Here is a 21,021-nt window from a genome sequence, read left to right as displayed (position 1 = left end):
TAAGGTCCTGCCACGTTTATATAGCCAGGAACTGCTGCATCAATTGTGATACCTTCTGGGAAAGGCATTTAGTCCAAAACCTGAAAATGTAGCTTGGTTAAGAAAATAAAATTATCCAATGAGAAATCTAAAGCTTAAATGTATTGTACGTACATTGTGCACATCTTGTATTTTCCAAATGTATTGACTTTTAACCTTACCAGGCAGATATCTTGATTGGTTTATATAATAATCTTTTGCTGATGTATTTGACCTTTCAGAATCATTTTTCATCACACTCTTGTTTTCCCCTCCTGGCTGGATACAGCATGAAGCTTTTGGTTCTGGCACACTGAAAAATCAAAATTTTCAAACCATGTGACAAACAACTCCAGCTCAGAATACCACAAGCTGACCTTAGCCTGAAGAATACAGAATACTTTGCTTATCCTACTTTTCTCAGTAGAGTCTGTTTCCACAAAGTAATAGTCAAACTGAACACCTCACAAGAGCCTGACCTGGGATTTGAAGAGAGAAATTTATCCAACACTATGGTTTAAAACTAAATGTGGCCAAATGGCAGAACATAGTACCTATTTAGCTGACAAATGAAAAATGTTAGTATGTCAAATTTTAGTAAAACAGTTTCTTAAATACACAACAAACACCTGAACCATATAGTCTGAAAACAAATTTGATTTTTTTTGGATATTACAAGCACTATAACAACATAACACCCAAAGCTGATCTGCTCATGCAATTCTTAGCATTCTTGCAGAATTTTGGTGACTTGAATTTTAATAGACTTGTCTTAAACAATCTACTTCTGGATACTGTTTACTAAAAGAAATTGGGATTTTATAGTTTCAGGACCTACCTAAAAAGAAACTCCTTGTTTTTCTTTTCTTTCAACAGTGCAATGCTAGGCTTCTTTGAAGATGACATTCCAAGTTCAGGGTCATCCAAGTCATCCCAGCTATCCACAGCCTTTACCAAAGTCTGACCCCACCGTCTTCTGCAGTTTTTAGGACCTAGTACACCATTCAGAAGTCCACTAGCTGCCTGTTTCTATTTTAAATTTAAAAAAAAGAAGTTAAAATAATAATAAAAACACACTTGTATTAAATTCTAAAATGTTATATTTTATATCTAGTGTAACTCCTGACTACTGCATACAGACTTCGAGAGAATTTTTCACAGTGTGTTGTACCTGTTTTGGTCATAGTCTCATTATGACTTTAAGCACAGAACATAACAATAATGCCAGCATGTATTTGAAGTGTAGTTGTTTTGGACTGTCATTCTTGAATTGCTTAGTTCTACCTGAACTAATTAGGTTAACATTCTGTTTGCAAACCCAGTTCAGTGCTCAACCACTATTTTCTGGCATCTTGCTGAACTCATGCTCTGAACAGTGGTAGGTGAGCTGTCAAGAAATAGGGCACAATGGTGCAGAACACTGCTGTGCCCCTAAAGTAAATACAGCAAATAAACTTTTCTTTAACATTCTGCTCCAATGAAATTACTACATTTTAAGACTGTCCTTCTACTTATCATTTGCTCCCCAGTATTCTCTGAATACCTGTTGTTTTTAACATGCTTTGTATTGCAGTTCAGTGAGTAGAAAGCAAAATGGAAGTTACAAACCAAAGTTTACTATTCATTTTCTTAAAAATCATAATTGCTAAATTCCTCCAAGGTTAGGAACTGGATGAACCTTTTTGGGTATTTTCCTGCATGAAGCAAGTGAAGTTCTCCCTTTCCAATTCTCTGTTGTGTACTGACAGTATTGTTGTGAACTGCTTCTTAAAGGTCAATAAGTAACAGCTTTTTCAACTCCATTACTGCATAAGCACATCATTGAGGGCTATTATATGAGGGCGGTTGTTACAAGCAATCTATTTTTCTGACTTGCTATAAAATAAGCAGACAGTTATAGCCTCACTTATTCACTATTTATCTATCTGTATCTCCTCTAATAAAACATATGACAATTTTCAAGGGATCACCTAGCTGAACGTAGTAATAATTTTTAATAAAACCGTCTATATACTTATTGAAGACAACTTACAGGTGATGAGTTTTTATTGATAATTGGAAAAAGTGGTTGTGCCTGTGGCTGCTGCTGCTTTGGTACTTGCTGGTTAGCTGTATTCTGAGGCAATTGAATTTGCTGGAGAGGCTGGTGGTTAACCTTTGGCAAGGGCTGTGGCTGTGTTTTGTCAGGTAAATCAGGCGAAGACAGAGGTTCTGGCTTAGCTTCCAGTTTAGGTAAAGATGGCTTTGGCTCTGTTGGCTGAACCAGTTTAACAGGAGTCTGCTTCTCCAGATACTGTGGGGGAGGTCCTAAAATTTGGCCAACTTGAAAGTAAGGGTACTTCAAAGCCTGCAGACGAAGATACAACACACTAATTTTAACTTCAAGAAGTTGACTTTGGTAACCTCATCAAGGATCTAAGTGGGTTTCTGAAACATTTGAGCAAGCTTTACAGAACAGATGAAAGATGGATGGGCAATGAAATCATATGTAAACTTGTATTGAGAACTGGCAGTTCTGCATTTCAAACTCTTCCCATCACATAACTCAATAAGACTAATCCACTTGTACATATGACAGCATTTTGTTCCCTTCTCTATTGCTAGGTGGAATCTGTATTTTGAGGTGCATTATATATTTAGCACCACTGTATATTTATGCAGTAACAAATTTCTGTTTTAAAAGAGGTAGTCCCCACTACCTTTAACACATGCTTTATTACATGCCTCCACTGCTGACTGTGTTTTGGCAATTCAGTGAATAGCCTGAGGTTTTTAAATTAAAAACGAAACAAAATAAAACCAACAACAACAACAAAAACCCCAGAAGTGAGATGGTTGCCATGTATGGGTTCTACAGTTATAGGATATTAATGAGCAAGGTTTCTCACCCATTTTTCTTATCACCAGCTTTTCCTTTTCTTTAAAATACATTCACTGCACCTGCTGTGCCTTCATGGTGTTTATTAAGAAAATACAGGATCTGTCTTAAGGCATATATTCATTTGATCCTTTCCATGTCCTCTGCTAGATGCAGAACATGGACACAGCTTAGTATGACACTTCCTCCTATATCAAAACAACCCACTCCGTTAATCCTTCTGGGCAAGATCCCACTCTTTGTTAGTTATGAAATACATGTTTTGCCTCAGCTGCACTCAAGAATGCCTGCCTTTGAACACACTGCCATGTATATACATTATACTCTTCCTTTTGACTGTGGATTACACAACTGCTGCAGCTGCTTCCTTGGTAACTCACCTGGGTACAAGCTGGTTATTTGCTTTTATAAAGCACCATGCAGTACTTTGTGTAGAGGTACATAGTACGGGACTACATACAGATCTCCATCACTGTACAATAGACATGCTTTATAAAGCGGAGAGGAATGGATGCTTTATTTGGTACCATCTGCTTAACTGCTTCTGAATCACACTACATCCACCTAGGGTAACTTGCAATATGTCCTTTCCCACTTGTATTCCTCTTTTATATGTTCTAAATAGGATTACATTAGGTATGAATAAAAAAAAAATCCACAGAATGTAACCATCTTTGGTCCTAGAAATATGTTGTATGAAAATTAACTTGGAGAAAATTTGTGACCTTTGTGAGCTATTGGCACGTTCTTCACAAAGTTCTTTCTTTATCACTTCGTACAATTTACATTCCAAATAAAAATAAGCCTTAGCTCTTCCATACTGCATTCCATCTGTGGCTTCACAAAAAGCAAAGTTTTCAAACTTTTCAGTACCTCCCTTTGTATAGATGGTGAGGAAAACAAAAGTGGTGAAGTGATGACAGACACAATTGAAATATTTGCACCTCATCTATTCCTCTGTCCTGTATAGACAGTATTTTAAGATATGCCAGTACAGAAGACAACACTGCAGAAATAACTGAAGAGTTTCTGATGTCTGCTGAGCCAGATTTAGAACTTTCTCTTCTCACCACTTAGTCTCATTCCCACCAAAGTTTTCAAAATTAGGAGATGTTTGTAGCCATCACTATTATGACAATCAATTGGTCTCTGTATCTACAATTTTTTAACAATGCAAGAAAATTCAGTCTTATACTTAATCATTAATGTACTCAGACCTGACTTGCTGTAGGTCTCTTCTTTGGATTCCAGTTCAACATATCACTCATAAGCTGTATTGCTTCATTGCTTGCATTTGGGATGAGAGTTTTTAGGCTTATAGGGACACATTGTGGGAAACGGAAATTCATGGCAGAAGCAAGGTGGTATCCTTCTGTCCAGTCACTCTGTTTCAAAGGAAAGAAAAATCAGCACCAAAAAAGAGCAAAGATGTATTTATATAAAATTTAATGCAGCTTGAGTCATGGTTGGTCTGCATGGCACCTTCCTGTATGGTTGAAAACAAGCATTCCTATTTTCCATGACAATTATTACAACACTAGTGAATGCAGGTCTCCAATGGCAGTCCTCCTAAGGTCTCCTGTAGCTAAAGGTGGAACCATCACCATGAATAACACACTTAGACACATTCTATCTGAAGGAGACCAGAGTACAAAAGAACCCGGAACGGTACTGAACATCCCATGAGCCCAGCAGCTGACTTCAACATGCCCTCTTTATGGAAATAGAAGTGAAGCCCTTCCATTCACCATGACACAGTTGTATAAGCATGATGCAGCCTATACACTATAGCACCGATCCCACCATTATGACAGTCAATAATTAAGTTACAACCAGACAGTATTGCAACATTAAAAAAACATGACCACCACCAGGTAAGAACTTTTTAAAAATGTGTTTAACTTTCCAAAAGTAAACCTTGAAGTCCTTTGTGCCTGATAATTGAATTCTTGGAATACAGAACTATAGGATTATCAACGACCTCAAGAGACCATTTACTCTACACCCTTGTCCCCTCCTGATAGGTATTAAGTCTCAAAAAGCTTCTGATTTCTGGCAATCTACAGCCAGACTATACAGATTACTCCAGAGAGTAACCTCCTCAAGATTAGGAAAATGGAGGTTTCTCGAATGAAGATGACCATGGTTGAGTATCTTATCATCCACAGATACCAAAAAGGACTATCTGATTCTTCCCTACAGAGTGGCCTCTTTATACATTGGAGGTATATTTATTTTCTTTTCTTCCAGTCTTTGTACAGGCTAAAGAAACCCAAACAATTCCTAGGGTCTAGGCTTTTAAAGTTTTTTTTCCTCTCTCGACTCTGATTTTTCTCTCGTGAAAGGATTACTCTAAACTGGATAGAATACAGCAAGTGAAACAGAAAGATTAGTTCACATGTTAATGGGCAATACTAACTTTTCTACAAACTGGTATGGTACTTGTCTTTAGACATACAATACACTAAATAGCTCCTATGGCCTCTTCTACAGAGGTGTTAGCTGGATGGTCATCCGCAGCTATTTATGTAGCTGGTTATTCCTGCCTAGGTACAGTATTCTGTGCACTACTGAAAAAAGTTTCTTTTAAGCTGCATCTCTAATTCTATACATAAAAACCTCCCTTCTAATCTTACTTTCTAACAAAATTCTTCTCCGCCTGCCATCTACTAGCTTAAGTAGTAAAATCTAATCTAGCAGACAGCCTTCAATACAATTTAAAAAATTTCATCAGAGGCACAACCACTCAAGTTCCATTCAAATAATCTTTTGAATAAGAGCCAGTGAAGCTTACTCTCTGGGTAACTCTTTCCAAACAGGTATGCTCTTATTATGCAATTTGCATAGAAATATGCTGCTGAGAATGTTATCAGGGACAGCATTAGAAACCCTGCTGAAGACAAGGTATAACATTTGTGCTCTTCCTCTCTCCACCAAGGTTATTGCATTGCTACAGGGCAAACTGGACTGATTTGATACAATTTGGTCTTAAGGTACCATGACAGCCATTATTCATCTTTTTATGTACAACAGCTTTAGCTCTGTTAGTACAGTCCATGGTAACTGATCTTCAGCTAATGAAAATGCATTTCATGAATCTCTGCTATTGAGGTTGCCATCAATTTTTCCATTAAATTCACATAGTACAAGTGCACCACCACTGCCAATACCTTAATAGTGCAATTTAATTTATAAAATAAATAAAGCAACTTAATTTATAAAATAAAACAAAATAGTTGCCTGCCACTATTTAGAACACCTACATTCACTAAAGTCATTGATATGTTGTTATGGACTTAAGTACAGGAAGGTAAACTGGAATGAAGATAGCTTCTGGGCATAATTCCTCTAACTCATTATTGCAGGATAACAGAATAAATGAAAATGCATATATTTGTTGTGATAATTCCTATCATACTATTTAAGTACTCCTTTTACGCAACCATCTTCCTGAAGAATGCCTTGGCATTATCATAAGGAGAGAAAATTCCCGAGTCTGCCCAGCAGATGACAGGGGCACAAAGTAATTAATTACAGTTTTCTGATTCTAGAGGGCTGACTTACAATGTCCTTAACTCTTAGTGGCTTTAAGGGAGGCTACAATTTTTTCTAGATTATTCAGCTGGTAATGCTCTCTGTTTTCCCAGGCAATAAGCTTTCTAGTCAGGGAATGACAGACTAAACAGTCAGGATTTTTGTTAGCTCCTTGTAAGGTTAGAGAAAAAACACAACAATCACCTCATTGCTGCTCTGCTACTGCGCACAGTGAAAACCTCTCTCGGATATCCTTTCACTTCGGAGCTTGTTTAAGTTGTACATTGAAAATATTCCAGAAGCCAGCATGGTGCTGCCTTTAAGTCTTTTTGTACATCAAAATGTTCCTCTAACTAGCCTAGATTTGTGATCTACTTAAGAAAGTTCACATCTGCATTTGAAAACTCAAGTTTTAAAATACTGCTCCTATTTGCACATTATTTCCAAGGCACAACTCTGTCATGGCAAGCACTGTTTTACACATTATACCAATTTTCACTGAGTCCTCTTGACTCGATGTTCATTTCCACAACATATCATCTATAACTCTCCACCTGACCTTTTCCTCTTTGCTCTGTCATGAGTTTGCACCTGTTTCTCAGAATGTTCTCTTGGATGTTTTCCCACTACTTCAAGCTCTGCATGTTCCTAGCTAAGCTTAATCTATTTCTGTTTTAAGTTTTCTGTTCCTTACTTCTCTATTGCTAACAGCTCCTTTACTGGACAAGAATTATACTGTATTTTATATAAGCAGAATACTAATGAAACTGACGTTTCTCTCTCCACCCTTAGGCTGTTTAAATCTAGGTGGACTGTGTTTGGTCAGTTATTCCACCAAGTTCTATCTGCACTCATAAAATACTGATAGATACCTGCCATTTCTTACTTTAGTCAACAGAAATATTTAATAGCATATGGTCTTTTTTTTTTTCAGTTCATTAAAAAAAATAGAAGGTAACCTTATTCTTTTCTTGCATATTCTTCCATCCATTTACTAAAACAACTTTTAAACTCAATATAATTGCATCCATTTTTATATGCACTATCCAAACCTTCCTTGAAATTTTAAATAGGATTTAGCTCATCCAGAAAATAAGCAAAAAGAACTGTTTCTTCTCTAAAATACTGCATATCTTCCCTAAATTACTTTTTTATTGCTAATAATATTTACAAGACATCTGTGTTTGAGATGAAATGTTTATTTTATGCTTTAAAAATAAGAAAGACATAATTTGTCTTATTTATGGTAACTTTTACAAATTCCAAATTCTGTGTGATAGCACAGAAGAATTACACTTTTGGGAAGGGAAAGCAAATTGATTCTGGTAAATTAAATCCTAAGAGACTTCTGAATTGCTTTCCATTATGAATAGCTTTAAATAACTAAATTAAACAATTTTATCTGGTTTTCATCAGAGGAAAGCAGGGCTTCATATAATAGTATTGATATACAGCAGATGTTAATATACAACAAAAGACTAGCATTACATGTCTTAATGGAAGCTGAAAAGCAATACAGTTGAGCAAACACTAAAGTCGCAGGAAACTTATTGAAATAATAATTCAATATGTATGTTCTGCCTTACCTTCTTTGGAGTCCCTAGGACTTGGCAAATTTTAAAGATTTCATCTACTTCACTTGTGCCTGGGAAAAGAGGTCTGAGTGTGTATAACTCAGCCATTATGCTACCAACTGCCCAAATATCAATAGGTGAGCTATAGACAGAAGATCTCAGCAAAACTTCAGGAGCACGGTACCTGTGAAGATAGAAGGAAATAATAAATAAGTTAAAATGGTCATAAGAGGATAATTAATTAAGCTAATGTATTAAATTCTTGATATACTTACCACCTGGTAGAAACATAATCTGTGTAAGGTGGCTGAGATCTTAGTTCTCTAGCCAACCCAAAATCTGCGATTTTCACAAGTTCTGGTCCACTACAGAGAAGGTTTTCAGGCTTCATATCCCTATGAAAAAATCCTGAAGACGACCGAACAGAAAATAATTGCAAATTATTACAGAATCACTTCTTAAGCAGAAATTTCTAATCAGACTAATCCAATATTTACTTTGGGATGTTTTGGAATAAGTAGTGGTTTTCAGTCTTTTTTCTTTTCTATTTTTTTTTTTTAATTCAACGTAAAATAATTGGAACCCTCCCCCAACAAATGCACACATTTTCCCTCCAGTGATTATTACACCAAGTGTTCTTAAATTAACAAATGCAAACTGTCGTTAGCACACTAAGGAAAATTAACTGGCTGGCAGCAAAATCAAATAAAAAAACAGTTTCAGAAGGAAATCTTTTGCAAAAACTACAACTGCTCTGTCAGTTTTGGATCATGGAAAATTGAGCATCTGACACACAATTGATTCATAAAATTGCTTGAATGATTTTTAGCTAGTTATTTATCATTGTGACAATTTGGAGATACAGACATATAAAGGATATCCAAATCCTGCCCAGAAATGCTAATATTAGTAATGCAGGCACATAAAGCTTCTTCAATGCTTGCTATTGGCTTGAGGATTTCTATACTTGGGCAGTGGTTAAGTCACTAAGCCAATTAATTTTGCTGTTTAATTGGAACACACAATTTGTTATGTTATCCATTAATTTGATTGAAATCCCCTTGCTAGAATAAAGCACTGATTTTCTGCATGCATAAATTGAAAATGACTGTAAGAAATTGGCTGAAATTATTACAGTGAAATGTAAATGTTCAAATTTATCATACCTGGTTTTCCCTTATACACTTATGGTCAAATCAAGATATAAATATTGTAACTTAAAATTGAAAGTTTTTATTAAAATCTAATTTTATAATGTATTTTACAGAGAAATGAGGTACGAAAGGAGGATGCTAACAATCAGAGAACAGTATATATAAATAAAATGTCAATTTCTAATCATTAACAATACTGAATAAAACTAATTATTAATTTAATTCACCAACAGGCCTCTTCAGGGTACACTGGAAGCAAATCAAACCTTGCTAGGAACACTGATTCTAATTTTATTTTCAGCTAACATTTTATTGTCTTTGGAAAGTTTTAAAGATACCAATGTGATGTGAAGAACAACTACAAAATAAAAATGTTGAGCATGAGAGTAAATTAATATCTTTTTAAATGTAAAGGACTTTGATACCAGTATTTCTGAAAATAGTTCAAAGACAGGTATTAAACATGAACATTAGGAGTTTTGCAAACACTGTGAAAATTTTTATTGTTGTGAGCACACCTCACCTCTTATTTAGACTGTGCCTGTAATTCCTAGAAACACCCCACTTACTAAAATACTTAAATCCAGGTTGTATTTGACACTGTTTGAATTTCTCAGTGAACAAGTTATTTTAGTATTTTGCTATATGTAGAGTATCATGTTATATTATCTCAACACAAAAGTATTGATGTATTAATGCTTCTCAATTAGATCTTTTTGAGGATGCAGAAGTGATTAGTACAGCAAAGAATACAAGTTTCTCTAGTTTGTTTATTCATCTGCTAACTAAAGTAGGAAAAAACTACTGTACAGGTTATGAACAACATCCAGTGCTTACCAAGAGAAAAAGGAACTTCAGGCAAAGTTTAAAACTGCACCACACTTGAACCAGGTAACCATGATTTTATCAGAGATGATTAATAGCCCTTGCTAGGTTATTTTATTCATGTTATTTCTGTGCATGATCTTATTTTCTAAAAACAGTGCTACACAGTTAAACTCTAGTAGGAAACCTACCATGTTTGTGGATGAAAGCCAGTCCTTGCAATATCTGATACATCATGTTTCTGATGACTGACTCAGGAAAAAACTTGTTTCTGTGAAGAAACAGGGTAAAGACTTAAATGATTAAGAAAAATAATGTGTCTTCAGAACATATGTGTTTATTTTGCCTAACACATCATGAACACATGAAAACAAACCCATCAAGTCAAAGTAAGGGAGATGCAACTCTCATGTCAAAATTCTATTGGGCCTGAATCGCAAGCACTTTAAGTGCAGCAGCAGAACTTCTGTGCTGAGATTGCTCATGGTGTTATCTCGCTGTAGAAGCTGGCTGGCCAGCAGTGTGCCTGACCAGGTGAATGTGGAATGCACAGTGCTGTAGCAAGGCAGAGATGACACTCATGGGTGCATTACCCAGTGGTGCCCTTAAGGGAGTCCTATAAGAGCAATTCTGCTCAGCTGCAGAGTAACATTATGCTCATATCACCAGCAGCTACTTCAGGATGTCAAAGGGTTTGGCACATTAGGAAATACAAGCACATGACAAAGTCTGAAGGAAACCCACACCAAAGGCAAAACAATTAATCAAAATAAAATGTTACTGAAAAGGCAGGTCCTACTCCAAAGACCACCTTGCAGGCCTTGCTATGTACTGCTTGTCCAAGATTGCAACATCAGGGTTAGTCTACATTAGGCCATTCTTACAAAGATGCATGCACATACCATTCCCACCTTAAATCAAACCCATAAGCAAAAGTAGCATGAACACTGTTCACCCAATTCTTCATACATTAAAATGAAGGCTAATGAAGTAAAAAAAAAAAAAAAAAAAAAAACCCACAACTATTTGGAATTTCTCTCATGGCTCTATACAAAGGTATGCAAACTCTCCTGTTAACAAGTGATCAAACTTATTTCCAAAAGCATTACAATACACAGTGTTGTAACAGCAATGCAGAACTCTACCCTCAGATAAGCTGGTGCAGCAATCCTGCTCACATCAATGGGGCTACAGAAATCCCAGCGTTCTTCAAAGCAGTATAAGAATCATTAAATAAAGCATGATAGCACTCTACTTTTCTGTGAAAAAAGGCATACCTATCCTTCATTAGCTGATAGAGATTTTCCTTCATGTACTCAAATACAAAGTAAAGGTGGTCGTTTTCTCGTATGACTTCCTTCAATTTTATTACATTGGCATGGTTTAGCTTCTTCAGAGACTGCAACAGAGCAAAATACAGCTTCAGATACCCCACAGACTTTGATTCCTTACCAGAACAAAATTTTTAACATGTAAGTTTCTAGCACAACATATTCATATCATAACATATGATACCCCATTATTTATCTTGTAATCTGTTTTAAAGAACAATCTAGAAATTTGAATAAATTTCAAACTAAAAGCAACAACTGTATTAATAGTAGCTTAAACCTATTTCTAGGGATTACCTCAGAGCTGGAGCAAAGATTAGCACAAAAACCTAATTCCCTACAACAAAACACTAATCGGAAGCTGTAAGAGCTCTTGCTCACGGAACTGAATAAGAAAACTTGCATTCTTTTTTTTTTTTTTCCCTTCCTTTTGGCATGAAACTTTCATGAAGAAGGATTCTCTTAGAGATATTCATTTTAGACATACTGATTTGTGTGAAATCTCCAATAAGTTAAATCAAAAACCCTTTAGTAGGGAGTTTTGTATATACAGAAAAATTAGACATCAAAACATGGAATTATTCAGAATTTATGACGAGGTTTTAAAGTGTTATTCTATCATTTGTTTAGCCAGTGATAGAAAACTCCCAGTGCTTTCTACAGATGCCTCAAATACAAGATATACAGAATGGATACACAGCTAGAAATCTAGAAGTGAAATGAAAGAGGAGGATGGTAAAACACAGAAATACACACATATTAAATCAATTTCTTCTCCTTTCTCAAAGGAGAAATGAGGTTTGGCTATGCGATACGGCCACTGCTTGAGAATAGTGAGATATTCCACAAATCAGCAAGACCTCTAAGAGTGCCAGCACCCCATAGTTTTGTGAAAACTGTCAGCATTTAAGGAGTTCACAGAGTTTGGCCTCACTTGGACACAGTAGCTGCCCTTTTCCTTCATGCAAGCCTAACTTATAAGTGCAAACACTTATTTTTGAATGTGGAATGGTCACCACTTTACCTTGACTTCTCTCAAATTCATACATTCATCCCATGAATAGAACTTCCTTTTCATTCTGAAATAAAGTCCAAGATAAAGTATTTTCAGTGAACAGTACAGATTTTTTTTAGAATTAGAAAACCTAAATATTTCTAAGACTAGCATTATCTATATTTTGAACTCAATTTAAAACATTCTAGCACACCCATCAGCAATATAATTATAAACAAAGACAATGCTGAGAAATGCTTAATATTTCCCGTGATTAACCATCAAGCACTGAAACATATCTTTAGAAGAGTACAGCCAGAGACCATGTTACTCCATAGTAAAAGGGACATGAAATCTCTTCGTATCATTTGAATTGTGCTTTTAATAATAAAGTAAGCAACAATGACACTGTACATACAACACAGAAAATCACATCTTTATGCATAAGTTGCATATTCTAGGAAAACAAAAAAAATTAAATTTTTGAAATCTGCAAAGTATCTGGACTGCTTTCTATTATAATTAAGCATCTTACTTGATTGGTCATTTAAAAAATCTGTTCCAATACATTAATTTAGGAAAAAAAAAGGTTTCATGTTTTTCAAGCAACATCATAGCCTCTAAACTAATTGTTATAGTGTGTATAGTATAGCAGTGTAACACGTTTATTTGTAAGTCCTGTATAAATCCAAATGTGGACATTTGGTGTTGCTCAGATATTGGGGTGAAGTTGTGAATGTCACTGCTGTGTTTTGTAAAGTTTTAGCACCTAAACTGAAGAGACTTAAACCCATAATTTTCATTTAAAATAAACTGTAGCCTCTCAAGTCCCAAGCTTAAAAATCACACAACAGAATTCCAAATCCTGAAATGACAAAATGAACCACTTCCCACAAAATGTTGTTCCTTTTGCTAAAAAGAACTAAAATAATTGGAGATTCTTTCTTTAGCTTAGAATAATATTAACTTCAGAAATAGTACCAGCAAGATATGGTGAAACATGAAATTCTCACAAATTCTTCAAGACAAAGTCAGTCTATTATATTACAATTATCTTACTGCAGTAGATCCATAAATGAGAGAAAAAAGTCTGAGCAAGTTACAATTTCTGATATTTCAATTTACACTTTATATCCTGCTCGCAATTCTCTAGGAATACAAGGGGAATTCCCCCATGCCTTGAGTAGAATTTTTCTTGTTTCGTAATCATCTTTTAAGGCAAATATGACAATACTCTTGATTACACGGAACACTATTAGAGCCAGGGAGACAGCCTTTATTTACCTGACCAGATTGTTACTGTTGTTTATCACTGTAGCAACACATTAAAATTAATGCAGTACTTATAAAGATTTGGGGGGGCTGGAATGGAATTTCAAATCTACCTGTTAAGATCGTTATTCCTGCAATTCATATAAATAAACTCCCTAACTAATCCTGTTCACTTCTGCAACTCCTTTGGTGCTGGCCTAACAACATTTTTAGAAGGAAGCATGTTCAAACTGAACAAAAGCAGCATGCAATTTTACAAGCCAACATAAATCAGTACATTAAACTGATGTGTCTCTCTGTTGATCTGTTACCAGAAATCTGACCCACAATCACTTTGTTAAACATCTTAATTTAAAAAAAAATAAATGTTAATTTCCTTTTAAAAGGTGACTTTTTTTAATTCTACACAAATGGAAGACAACAATAAAGTCAAAAGTGAAAATCTAAGATTTTGTAAGCACCTTTACTGCATTGAGATGCTACATACCTTTTGATAGCCACAAGTTCTCCTGACTCATTGCTCTTTCCCATCAACACGCTGCCATAGGTGCCATCACCCAGTTGTTTCATAATTGTGTAACGATTCATTTTTTTACGACTCGGACAGCCAAAAGCTTATGAAATGCTAAATGCCTTCTGTTTTATTAAAGGGTTCTGTGCTCTTTGATTTTCTTAAGAAAAATCTTTTTCCAGACTATTTTATGTTGGTAAATGTTTCTCATAACTGAGCAGGATATTCAAGGCTCTCTTCCAAACTATAGCTGCTTTGAGATCCAGTTATGAAGAATGGGAGACAGAAGAACATAGTCATTCTCACAGATCCCTAAAAAAAACCAACAACAACAACAAAAAAAGACTAGGTAGTTCTACAGTATTTTAGTAAAGAGACACTCTAATATTTGTATCAAACAATACTTGTATCAAACTTGTATGATATTTGTATCAAACAATAACACCCTCCAGAACCACACGTGCTTTTTAAATGCATGTAAACGTAATTAGCGCCTTTAAATTTTTCAAACCACAGAAGAAGGTGCCTACTGCACAATTATGGTTGGAGTAAGCAGAAACTGGAGAGTCAAGGTTACTGTCATAATTCCCTAGAACCAGCAAAGTATTTTTAAAGCTGGTGTATTCTGATAGAAGCCCTTACTCTGAATTTGTAGATAGCAGCAGCTTCCTGAACTATTACAAAGGCACGGTTGAAGTTCTGGAAAACATAAGGACAGAAATTTTGAACAGGGTACCACAGCAAACTTAGGGTCTGAATACTGTGTTTTGGAAAGGTAATGCAAGCAGGCTTCCTGTGCTTAAAAGTTAGTGAGGAAGGGAGGTGGAGCAGCAAGATAACCACTGCATTCTTCACCCACATAGACATGTTATAAATGGGCATCTTGCTCTGAAGCTCACACAATTCCTAGGCATGGTGATGGCTGAACAGTTAAGTTTATTTTTCAGCTTTACAAGGCCTACAGAGAGAAGCATAGAGCTTACATGCACTGTTATAGAAGACTAAATATAAACTATCATTTAGAAATGAATCCATGTTGAACAATATTGAATCACCATATCTGAATCCATGCAAACATTAATTTAAATCCCAATCCAAGTTTGAATCTGAACCCCAGCTTCCATTACACACAATACTATCTGTCCCCAGTGTTCCAGATGAAGGCCAGTTGCCTGATGTTAAACACTTATATAAACTCACAAGAATCACTCAGTTATTTATGCAGGACTAGGAAAAACAAACCACCTCTCATTGTACCATTTACTCACTGTAACTCAAATCCTAATACACAAACTGAATGTTAACTGAATATTAGCATACAAAAACTCAAGAACAATATATATACAAAATAAAATTCAAAACAATGAAAACACACCATCAGTCTACCTTTATAGGAGATTGAGAACTTAGCAGGAAACTCTCTAGTCCTTATCCTTATGCCAAAATTAGCTACAGTCTGGTCTGTTCAAACAGATTAAGAAACTCTGATTCAGCTGATAACAAGACTCAGGCTTGAGATTTATAGGCTTGGCAAAATAACAATAATATTGGCCTCTCAAGGAGTGTGAAATATACATTCTCAAGCAGACTAGCCTGCTGGGTAAAGGAAAGAGCTGCCTGGACAATAGACCAATGTTTCTAAGCTCTTCTTAGTTGAAATGCTGCTTCCTCTAAGTTGTAACACAGAGTGTTATTCCCTGTTGCTTCTGTTGGCAGGAAAGAATCTCACATCACCTGTGTCAAGATACCAGTGGCCTAGTGGACATCTCCATTTATAATCTTTGCACCAGGCAACCTTCATTTTGTTAGGCAAAGTTACCAATAATTTTTTTTCTACACCCATCTACACTTTCCCTCCCCTAAAGCCACAGCTATAGTGAAATAAGATTTCTGGTTAATAGCATATTCTGAAACTAAGATAAAAATCAGATTTAACAAAAAGTAACACAGACGTCTCAAATTATGATGAGATTTTAAACTGGACTTCCATATATTTAAGCAAATTGTTTTTCTCAGAGTTTAGTTTCATATCTTATTCCCCAGAATGCCTGCATGCACTCTAGTCTTTAATACCATCAATAATGCCTTTTTCCAACAAGGCTATTTGTTCACTCTGGTAATAAACAGATGATCAAGTGTACTTATTCCAAGCTAAGAGACATTCTGCATACACATCTTGCAAGTTGTCAATGGTTAGCTCTATGTATATATTAAAAAAACAAACCAAGACAAAAACCTTGAGGGTATTCTTATACCCATTTTAAAACACAGCATCACATCTAAAGTGTCAACAATGATAAACTGTGTATACATTTTGTGTATAGGTGTACACAGGCATATCATATGAAGTGAAATGTATCAAGTTTTGTGTGCTTGTGTTTCTGTTTCAGCTAATTGTGCATTGTTTAAGGTATGGGGTTTTTTTGGAGTGGATTCAGCAATATCTGCTACAGATGGCCCTAGCTTGAACTCCTAGTTACATTAAGAAATTGGAGGTTTTGCATGCATTTCATGCTCAAGTTTTTGCTCTCTAACAAAGTGTACAAAAAACACCATAAGAAAAACTTGTATTTGCAATAAACAGAACAAGATCTAGACACAACCTCAAGTTTTGACCCTTAAATCCTCTAATTTTGGTGCCTAAATCCTATCAGCTTTCCAAGTAATTTTCATTGGACTATATATTAATCACATGCTTTTACAATTACTCCTTCTGTCCAATTCTAGTATTTTGGCATGTGCAATCAAAACAACCTCACATAAAGTGCTCCTTCCTTCCAGAAATTCTATGTAATACAATACATCACAGACCAAATTATTCATTTTGTCTGTTCTGTAATATATTTTATCGTCTTACTCCTTTTCTGCTGTATACTTTAATTTTTAGGGTATGAAAACACCTGATCAAGTAAAGTACAGAAAAGTCAGTGCATTCCTTCAATGATCAAGTGGCAGTGTCAAATCCACTCCATAGAAATGCACAAAACAAGGTGTGAAAACCACATACCCTGATAACAATATCTGTGTACCATCACACCTACCCCACACTGACATGTATTGGAATTACAGAACATGATGATTAGAACATAAATGCTCCAGAGATTCACATTTCACTACAACAGACTTCTGCATACTTTGTAATTTTCACCACTCATATGCAGCTCAGGTGTGCAATTTTTTCCTCAGTGGTCTATCTGTATTTTCTTTTTCAAATCTGCAGTCAAATTTTGTCTTTTGTACCAACCTGAAGAAAAACAAGGGCCTAATCTAGCTTTTCTGGTTAAAACATGCCTTTGGAGTGACCTTTTCCATACTAATATGATAATATCATACTAATATGATATTATTTCCTTAGTGATGTAAAGCTCTAAAATGTAAAATTGTCATAACAGGTACCAAACAGACAAGAGAAATCCTAGTCTAAACAACAGCTTGTTGTTACTCTTAATGACATACTGCACATAATCTCTTTACACACGATTAAGGAAAGATTAAAGCCAGGGACAAATAGAGGACGAAACAAAATAGCTTGACAGAATCTTTAATTTGTGTAAATTAAGTGAACCTGAACAAGTACTAGAGAATCAAAACAAATCATCACTTTTACTGTATTACTGGTGTCTTAAGCACTAGCAGCCATTTTATATTATTTCAGATATCTGAATTACATTTCAAAATGTAATGAATAGCAACAAATCACCTACATTTCTTATATACAAATACTAGGCTTTACCAAAAGTTCTACATTTGCATCCTAAACACACTACTCTCAAATAATTAGAAACTAGGATATATGACCCAATAAGACCTCCCTTTGCAGAGAAGCAAAACACCAACAACCAAGTTTTACCAACCTGTTTACAGTACCTGATGAAATCACCAAAACTGCGTGGCACAGTACTGTTCTCAATGATCAGAACTGCCGTATTGCACAGCACAGAATGTATGCTGATGCTGATTTTAAAAGTTAAAAAAAAACCCCAAAACAAAGCCAAACCACAAAACAACAAACAAATTTTGCTACAAGAATCTTCTTGGAAGTGCATGCATATTACTAAAGCTGCCAGTAATCAGGTCCCATGACAGGTGGATCCAGTTCTTGAGATTGACCTCAAATCCATTACTCTAATCAAATACCAGCAGTTATTTAAAAGCATGACACAGCTTCAAGAAAGAAGTCAGTAACACTGACAATAAATACTGGTGCTTTGAAACAGACTGCCTTAATTTTTTTAAACTCCTTTTAAAAATCTAATATATTGTTCCACTTGTGTGTATCAGGCATTTAGGATGGGGCATATCAACTTAAGAACTCCAGTACGCCCTAAGTATTTTTGCCTATTTTGTTCCAAACTAGCTTTGGTTTCAAACCAAAATTATTCCCACCAACTTTTTCAGCAGATTACCACTAAGCCAGCGATGCTACCACTTCCTACCCACATGAAAACCCCTCCCACAACACAGTACAGCAAGTTTCAGGATAATAGTGGTTTCAGTGCTGCTGGAACTTCAAGTCTCCGGTTTTGGGCAGTGTCCAGAAGGAACATGAACCACTCAACTTTCTGCATCTGCACTACTTAAGTTTCAATAAAAAACAGAATTGTTATGGTTGGAAGGGTCCTCTGGAGATCATCTAACCCAAAGCCCCTGACAAGGCAGGATAACCTAGAGCCGGTGACACAGGAACACGTCCAGGAGGGTTTGGAATGTCTGCAGAGAGGGAGACTCCACAATCTTCCTGGGCAGCCTGTTCAGTGCTCTGCCACCCTCAATGTAAAGAAGCTCTTCCTCATGTTGAGGTGGAACTTCCTGTGTTTCAATTTATGGCCATTGCTCCTCATCCTGTTGCTGGGCACCACTGAAAAGACTCTGGCACTATCCTCTTGGCACCTGTCTGTGAGATAGTTTTACCCACTAATGAGAACCCCTCTCAGTTTTAAGAATGGAAACAAATGCTTGTTTCCACTTCATTTCCACCTGGTGACATTCAGTCGCCTCCCAAGTGCGCTCAAGTACCTTCCTTAGCACTCGCAGCGCCAAGGACAGCACGGCGCTGCCGCCGCTCGCTGCGAAACTCGGCACCGCCCGGCCCGCCGGTTTCACCCCTGTACTCCTAAATAAAGCTGCACCTGCTCCCATTCACCGCGGACCTCTCCGGCCGCCGAGGCCCGGCTCTATCGCACCGCAGCCAAAGCAGGCAGGGTTCCTGTCCCCGCAGGCTCCGCACCCAGCGGCGCTGCCGCCCCAGAGCCCAGCACGGCCGCGGGCAGCTCCCACACACAGCGCGCCGCCCGCCCGAGCCACGCCGGGGCCGGCAGCAGCGCTCCCCTTCAGAACCGCTCCAGCCCGAACCAGCACCTCCTCCCTGCCGGGGGGACCCCAGACAGGCCTGGCCCAGCCCCGGGGCTCGGCCCGAGGGGGACTCGCCGCCGTCCCCGCCGCCCCTCACTCACCGCGGCGCTGCGGGCGCAGCCAGCCCGACGCCGCCGCGCCCCCGGCCCGCCCGCCGCCTCCTCGGCCGGGCCGCGCTGCCCCGTCACCGGGGCGACGGGCGCGGGCCCGGGCTGGGGCGGGCCCCCGCCGGCACCGCCCCGGCACCGCCCCGGCACGGCCCCGGCACCGCCCCGGCACCGCCCCGGCACCGCCCCGGCACGGCCCCGGCACCGCCCCGGCACCGCCCCGGCACCGCCCGCCGGCCGCGGGCACGGCCGCCCGGGTGTCCCCCGGGAGCGCAGGAGCCGGGAGCGGCCGGGGAGCAGCTCTGAGGGGAGCGGGGACAGCGCCCCGTTGGAAAGGGAGTTGTGCGCAGCGGAGCTGAGCCTGATGACAGGGGCCACGTCACAAGTTCGCTGGAGGTGGCCCCATGATCGTCTTCAGACAGTCCTTATTATAATTACTGCTAATAGTAATTATATACTGAATGTGTATTTGGTGCTCTGGTGAGACCCCCCCACCTGCAGTGCTGCATCCAGCTCTGGGGTCCCCAGCGCAGGAAGGACATGGACCTGCTGGAAGGAGTCCAAAGCTGGATGCTCTGTGATGCTCAGAGCGCTGGAGCCCCTCTCCTATGAAACCAGGCTGTAAGAGTGGAAGCTGTTCAGCTTGGAGAAGAGAAGGCTCTAGGCTGACCTTAGGACCATCCAGGACCTAATGGGAGCTTTCAGGAGAGACGGATAGAGTCTATTTACAAGAGCCTGGACAAAGGGAAATGGCTTCAAATTGAAAGTGATTAGATATTAGGGGAAAACTCTTTACTTTGATGCTGGTGAGGCACTGGACAACTGGTCCAGTGAGTTGTGGATACCCCATCCCTGGAGGTGTTCAAAGCCAGGTTGAATGGGACTCTGAGCATCCTGGAAAATGCTCATAGTGGAAAGTGTCCCTGCCCATGGCAAGGGGGTTGGAACTGGGTGATCTTCAAGATCCCCTTACAGTCCAAACCATTATATGATCATATGAAATAAAGCTACTAGCTAAGCCACAGTGTATTTAGGATTTGTACAGAAATTACCACTTGTAATATTCACAGCTGTAGTGAAACCTGAGGGATTTTTTCTCCCGTAGCATTTTAAAAAATTATTTATTGTAAGCAATTTATTAAATTGCAAGTTGCTAACACTGAGGCAGATGAGAAATTTTGAGTGCTCTGTGCATTCTAAAATATATGTATTTCTATTACAAAAAAAATAATGAACTTTCTCCTTGGTTCTTTGGAATCTTGCATTTCTCCAGGGTGTACAGAATGCACAGTTAATAAAAATGGGATATTTAGTGTCTGACCCGGAGGTGCTTTTGGCAGGGAAATCTCATTTTAAGCTTCAGTTCTCAGCATTAGCTTGAGCTTTCTATACTTTAATGTTTTTGAGAGTGAAGGGCAAGAAAAGGAGGAGATCATTTTAATACAATAACTACTAGAAGCACTATGGAGGG

At 37.9% G+C, this 21,021-nt stretch overlaps 1 protein-coding gene across 1 annotated transcript in view; it reads right to left on the bottom strand.

Annotated features, from left to right (window-relative positions):
• MAK (male germ cell associated kinase) overlaps nucleotides 1–19,614 on the bottom strand; it is a 31,431-nt gene extending 11,817 nt beyond the window's left edge. Inside the window, exons 1-11 of the mRNA XM_021534463.2 lie at nucleotides 19,545–19,614; nucleotides 14,068–14,403; nucleotides 12,339–12,393; nucleotides 11,261–11,382; nucleotides 10,175–10,254; nucleotides 8,280–8,412; nucleotides 8,017–8,188; nucleotides 4,114–4,281; nucleotides 2,051–2,365; nucleotides 857–1,047; nucleotides 201–331 (exon numbers count right to left, since the gene is read on the bottom strand). Of these exons, the coding sequence (XP_021390138.2) occupies nucleotides 201–331; nucleotides 857–1,047; nucleotides 2,051–2,365; nucleotides 4,114–4,281; nucleotides 8,017–8,188; nucleotides 8,280–8,412; nucleotides 10,175–10,254; nucleotides 11,261–11,382; nucleotides 12,339–12,393; nucleotides 14,068–14,168 (1,468 nt within the window). The 5' untranslated portion in view covers nucleotides 14,169–14,403; nucleotides 19,545–19,614. The remainder of the gene's footprint in view (nucleotides 1–200; nucleotides 332–856; nucleotides 1,048–2,050; nucleotides 2,366–4,113; nucleotides 4,282–8,016; nucleotides 8,189–8,279; nucleotides 8,413–10,174; nucleotides 10,255–11,260; nucleotides 11,383–12,338; nucleotides 12,394–14,067; nucleotides 14,404–19,544) is intronic.
• Between the last annotated feature and the right edge of the window lie 1,407 nt (nucleotides 19,615–21,021).

This window comes from Lonchura striata, chromosome 1 (assembly GCF_046129695.1).
Source record: "Lonchura striata isolate bLonStr1 chromosome 1, bLonStr1.mat, whole genome shotgun sequence".
NCBI lineage: Eukaryota > Metazoa > Chordata > Aves > Passeriformes > Estrildidae > Lonchura > Lonchura striata.
The sequence above is the reverse complement of the archived record's forward strand: the minus strand, read 5'-3'. Positions and strand labels throughout refer to the sequence as shown.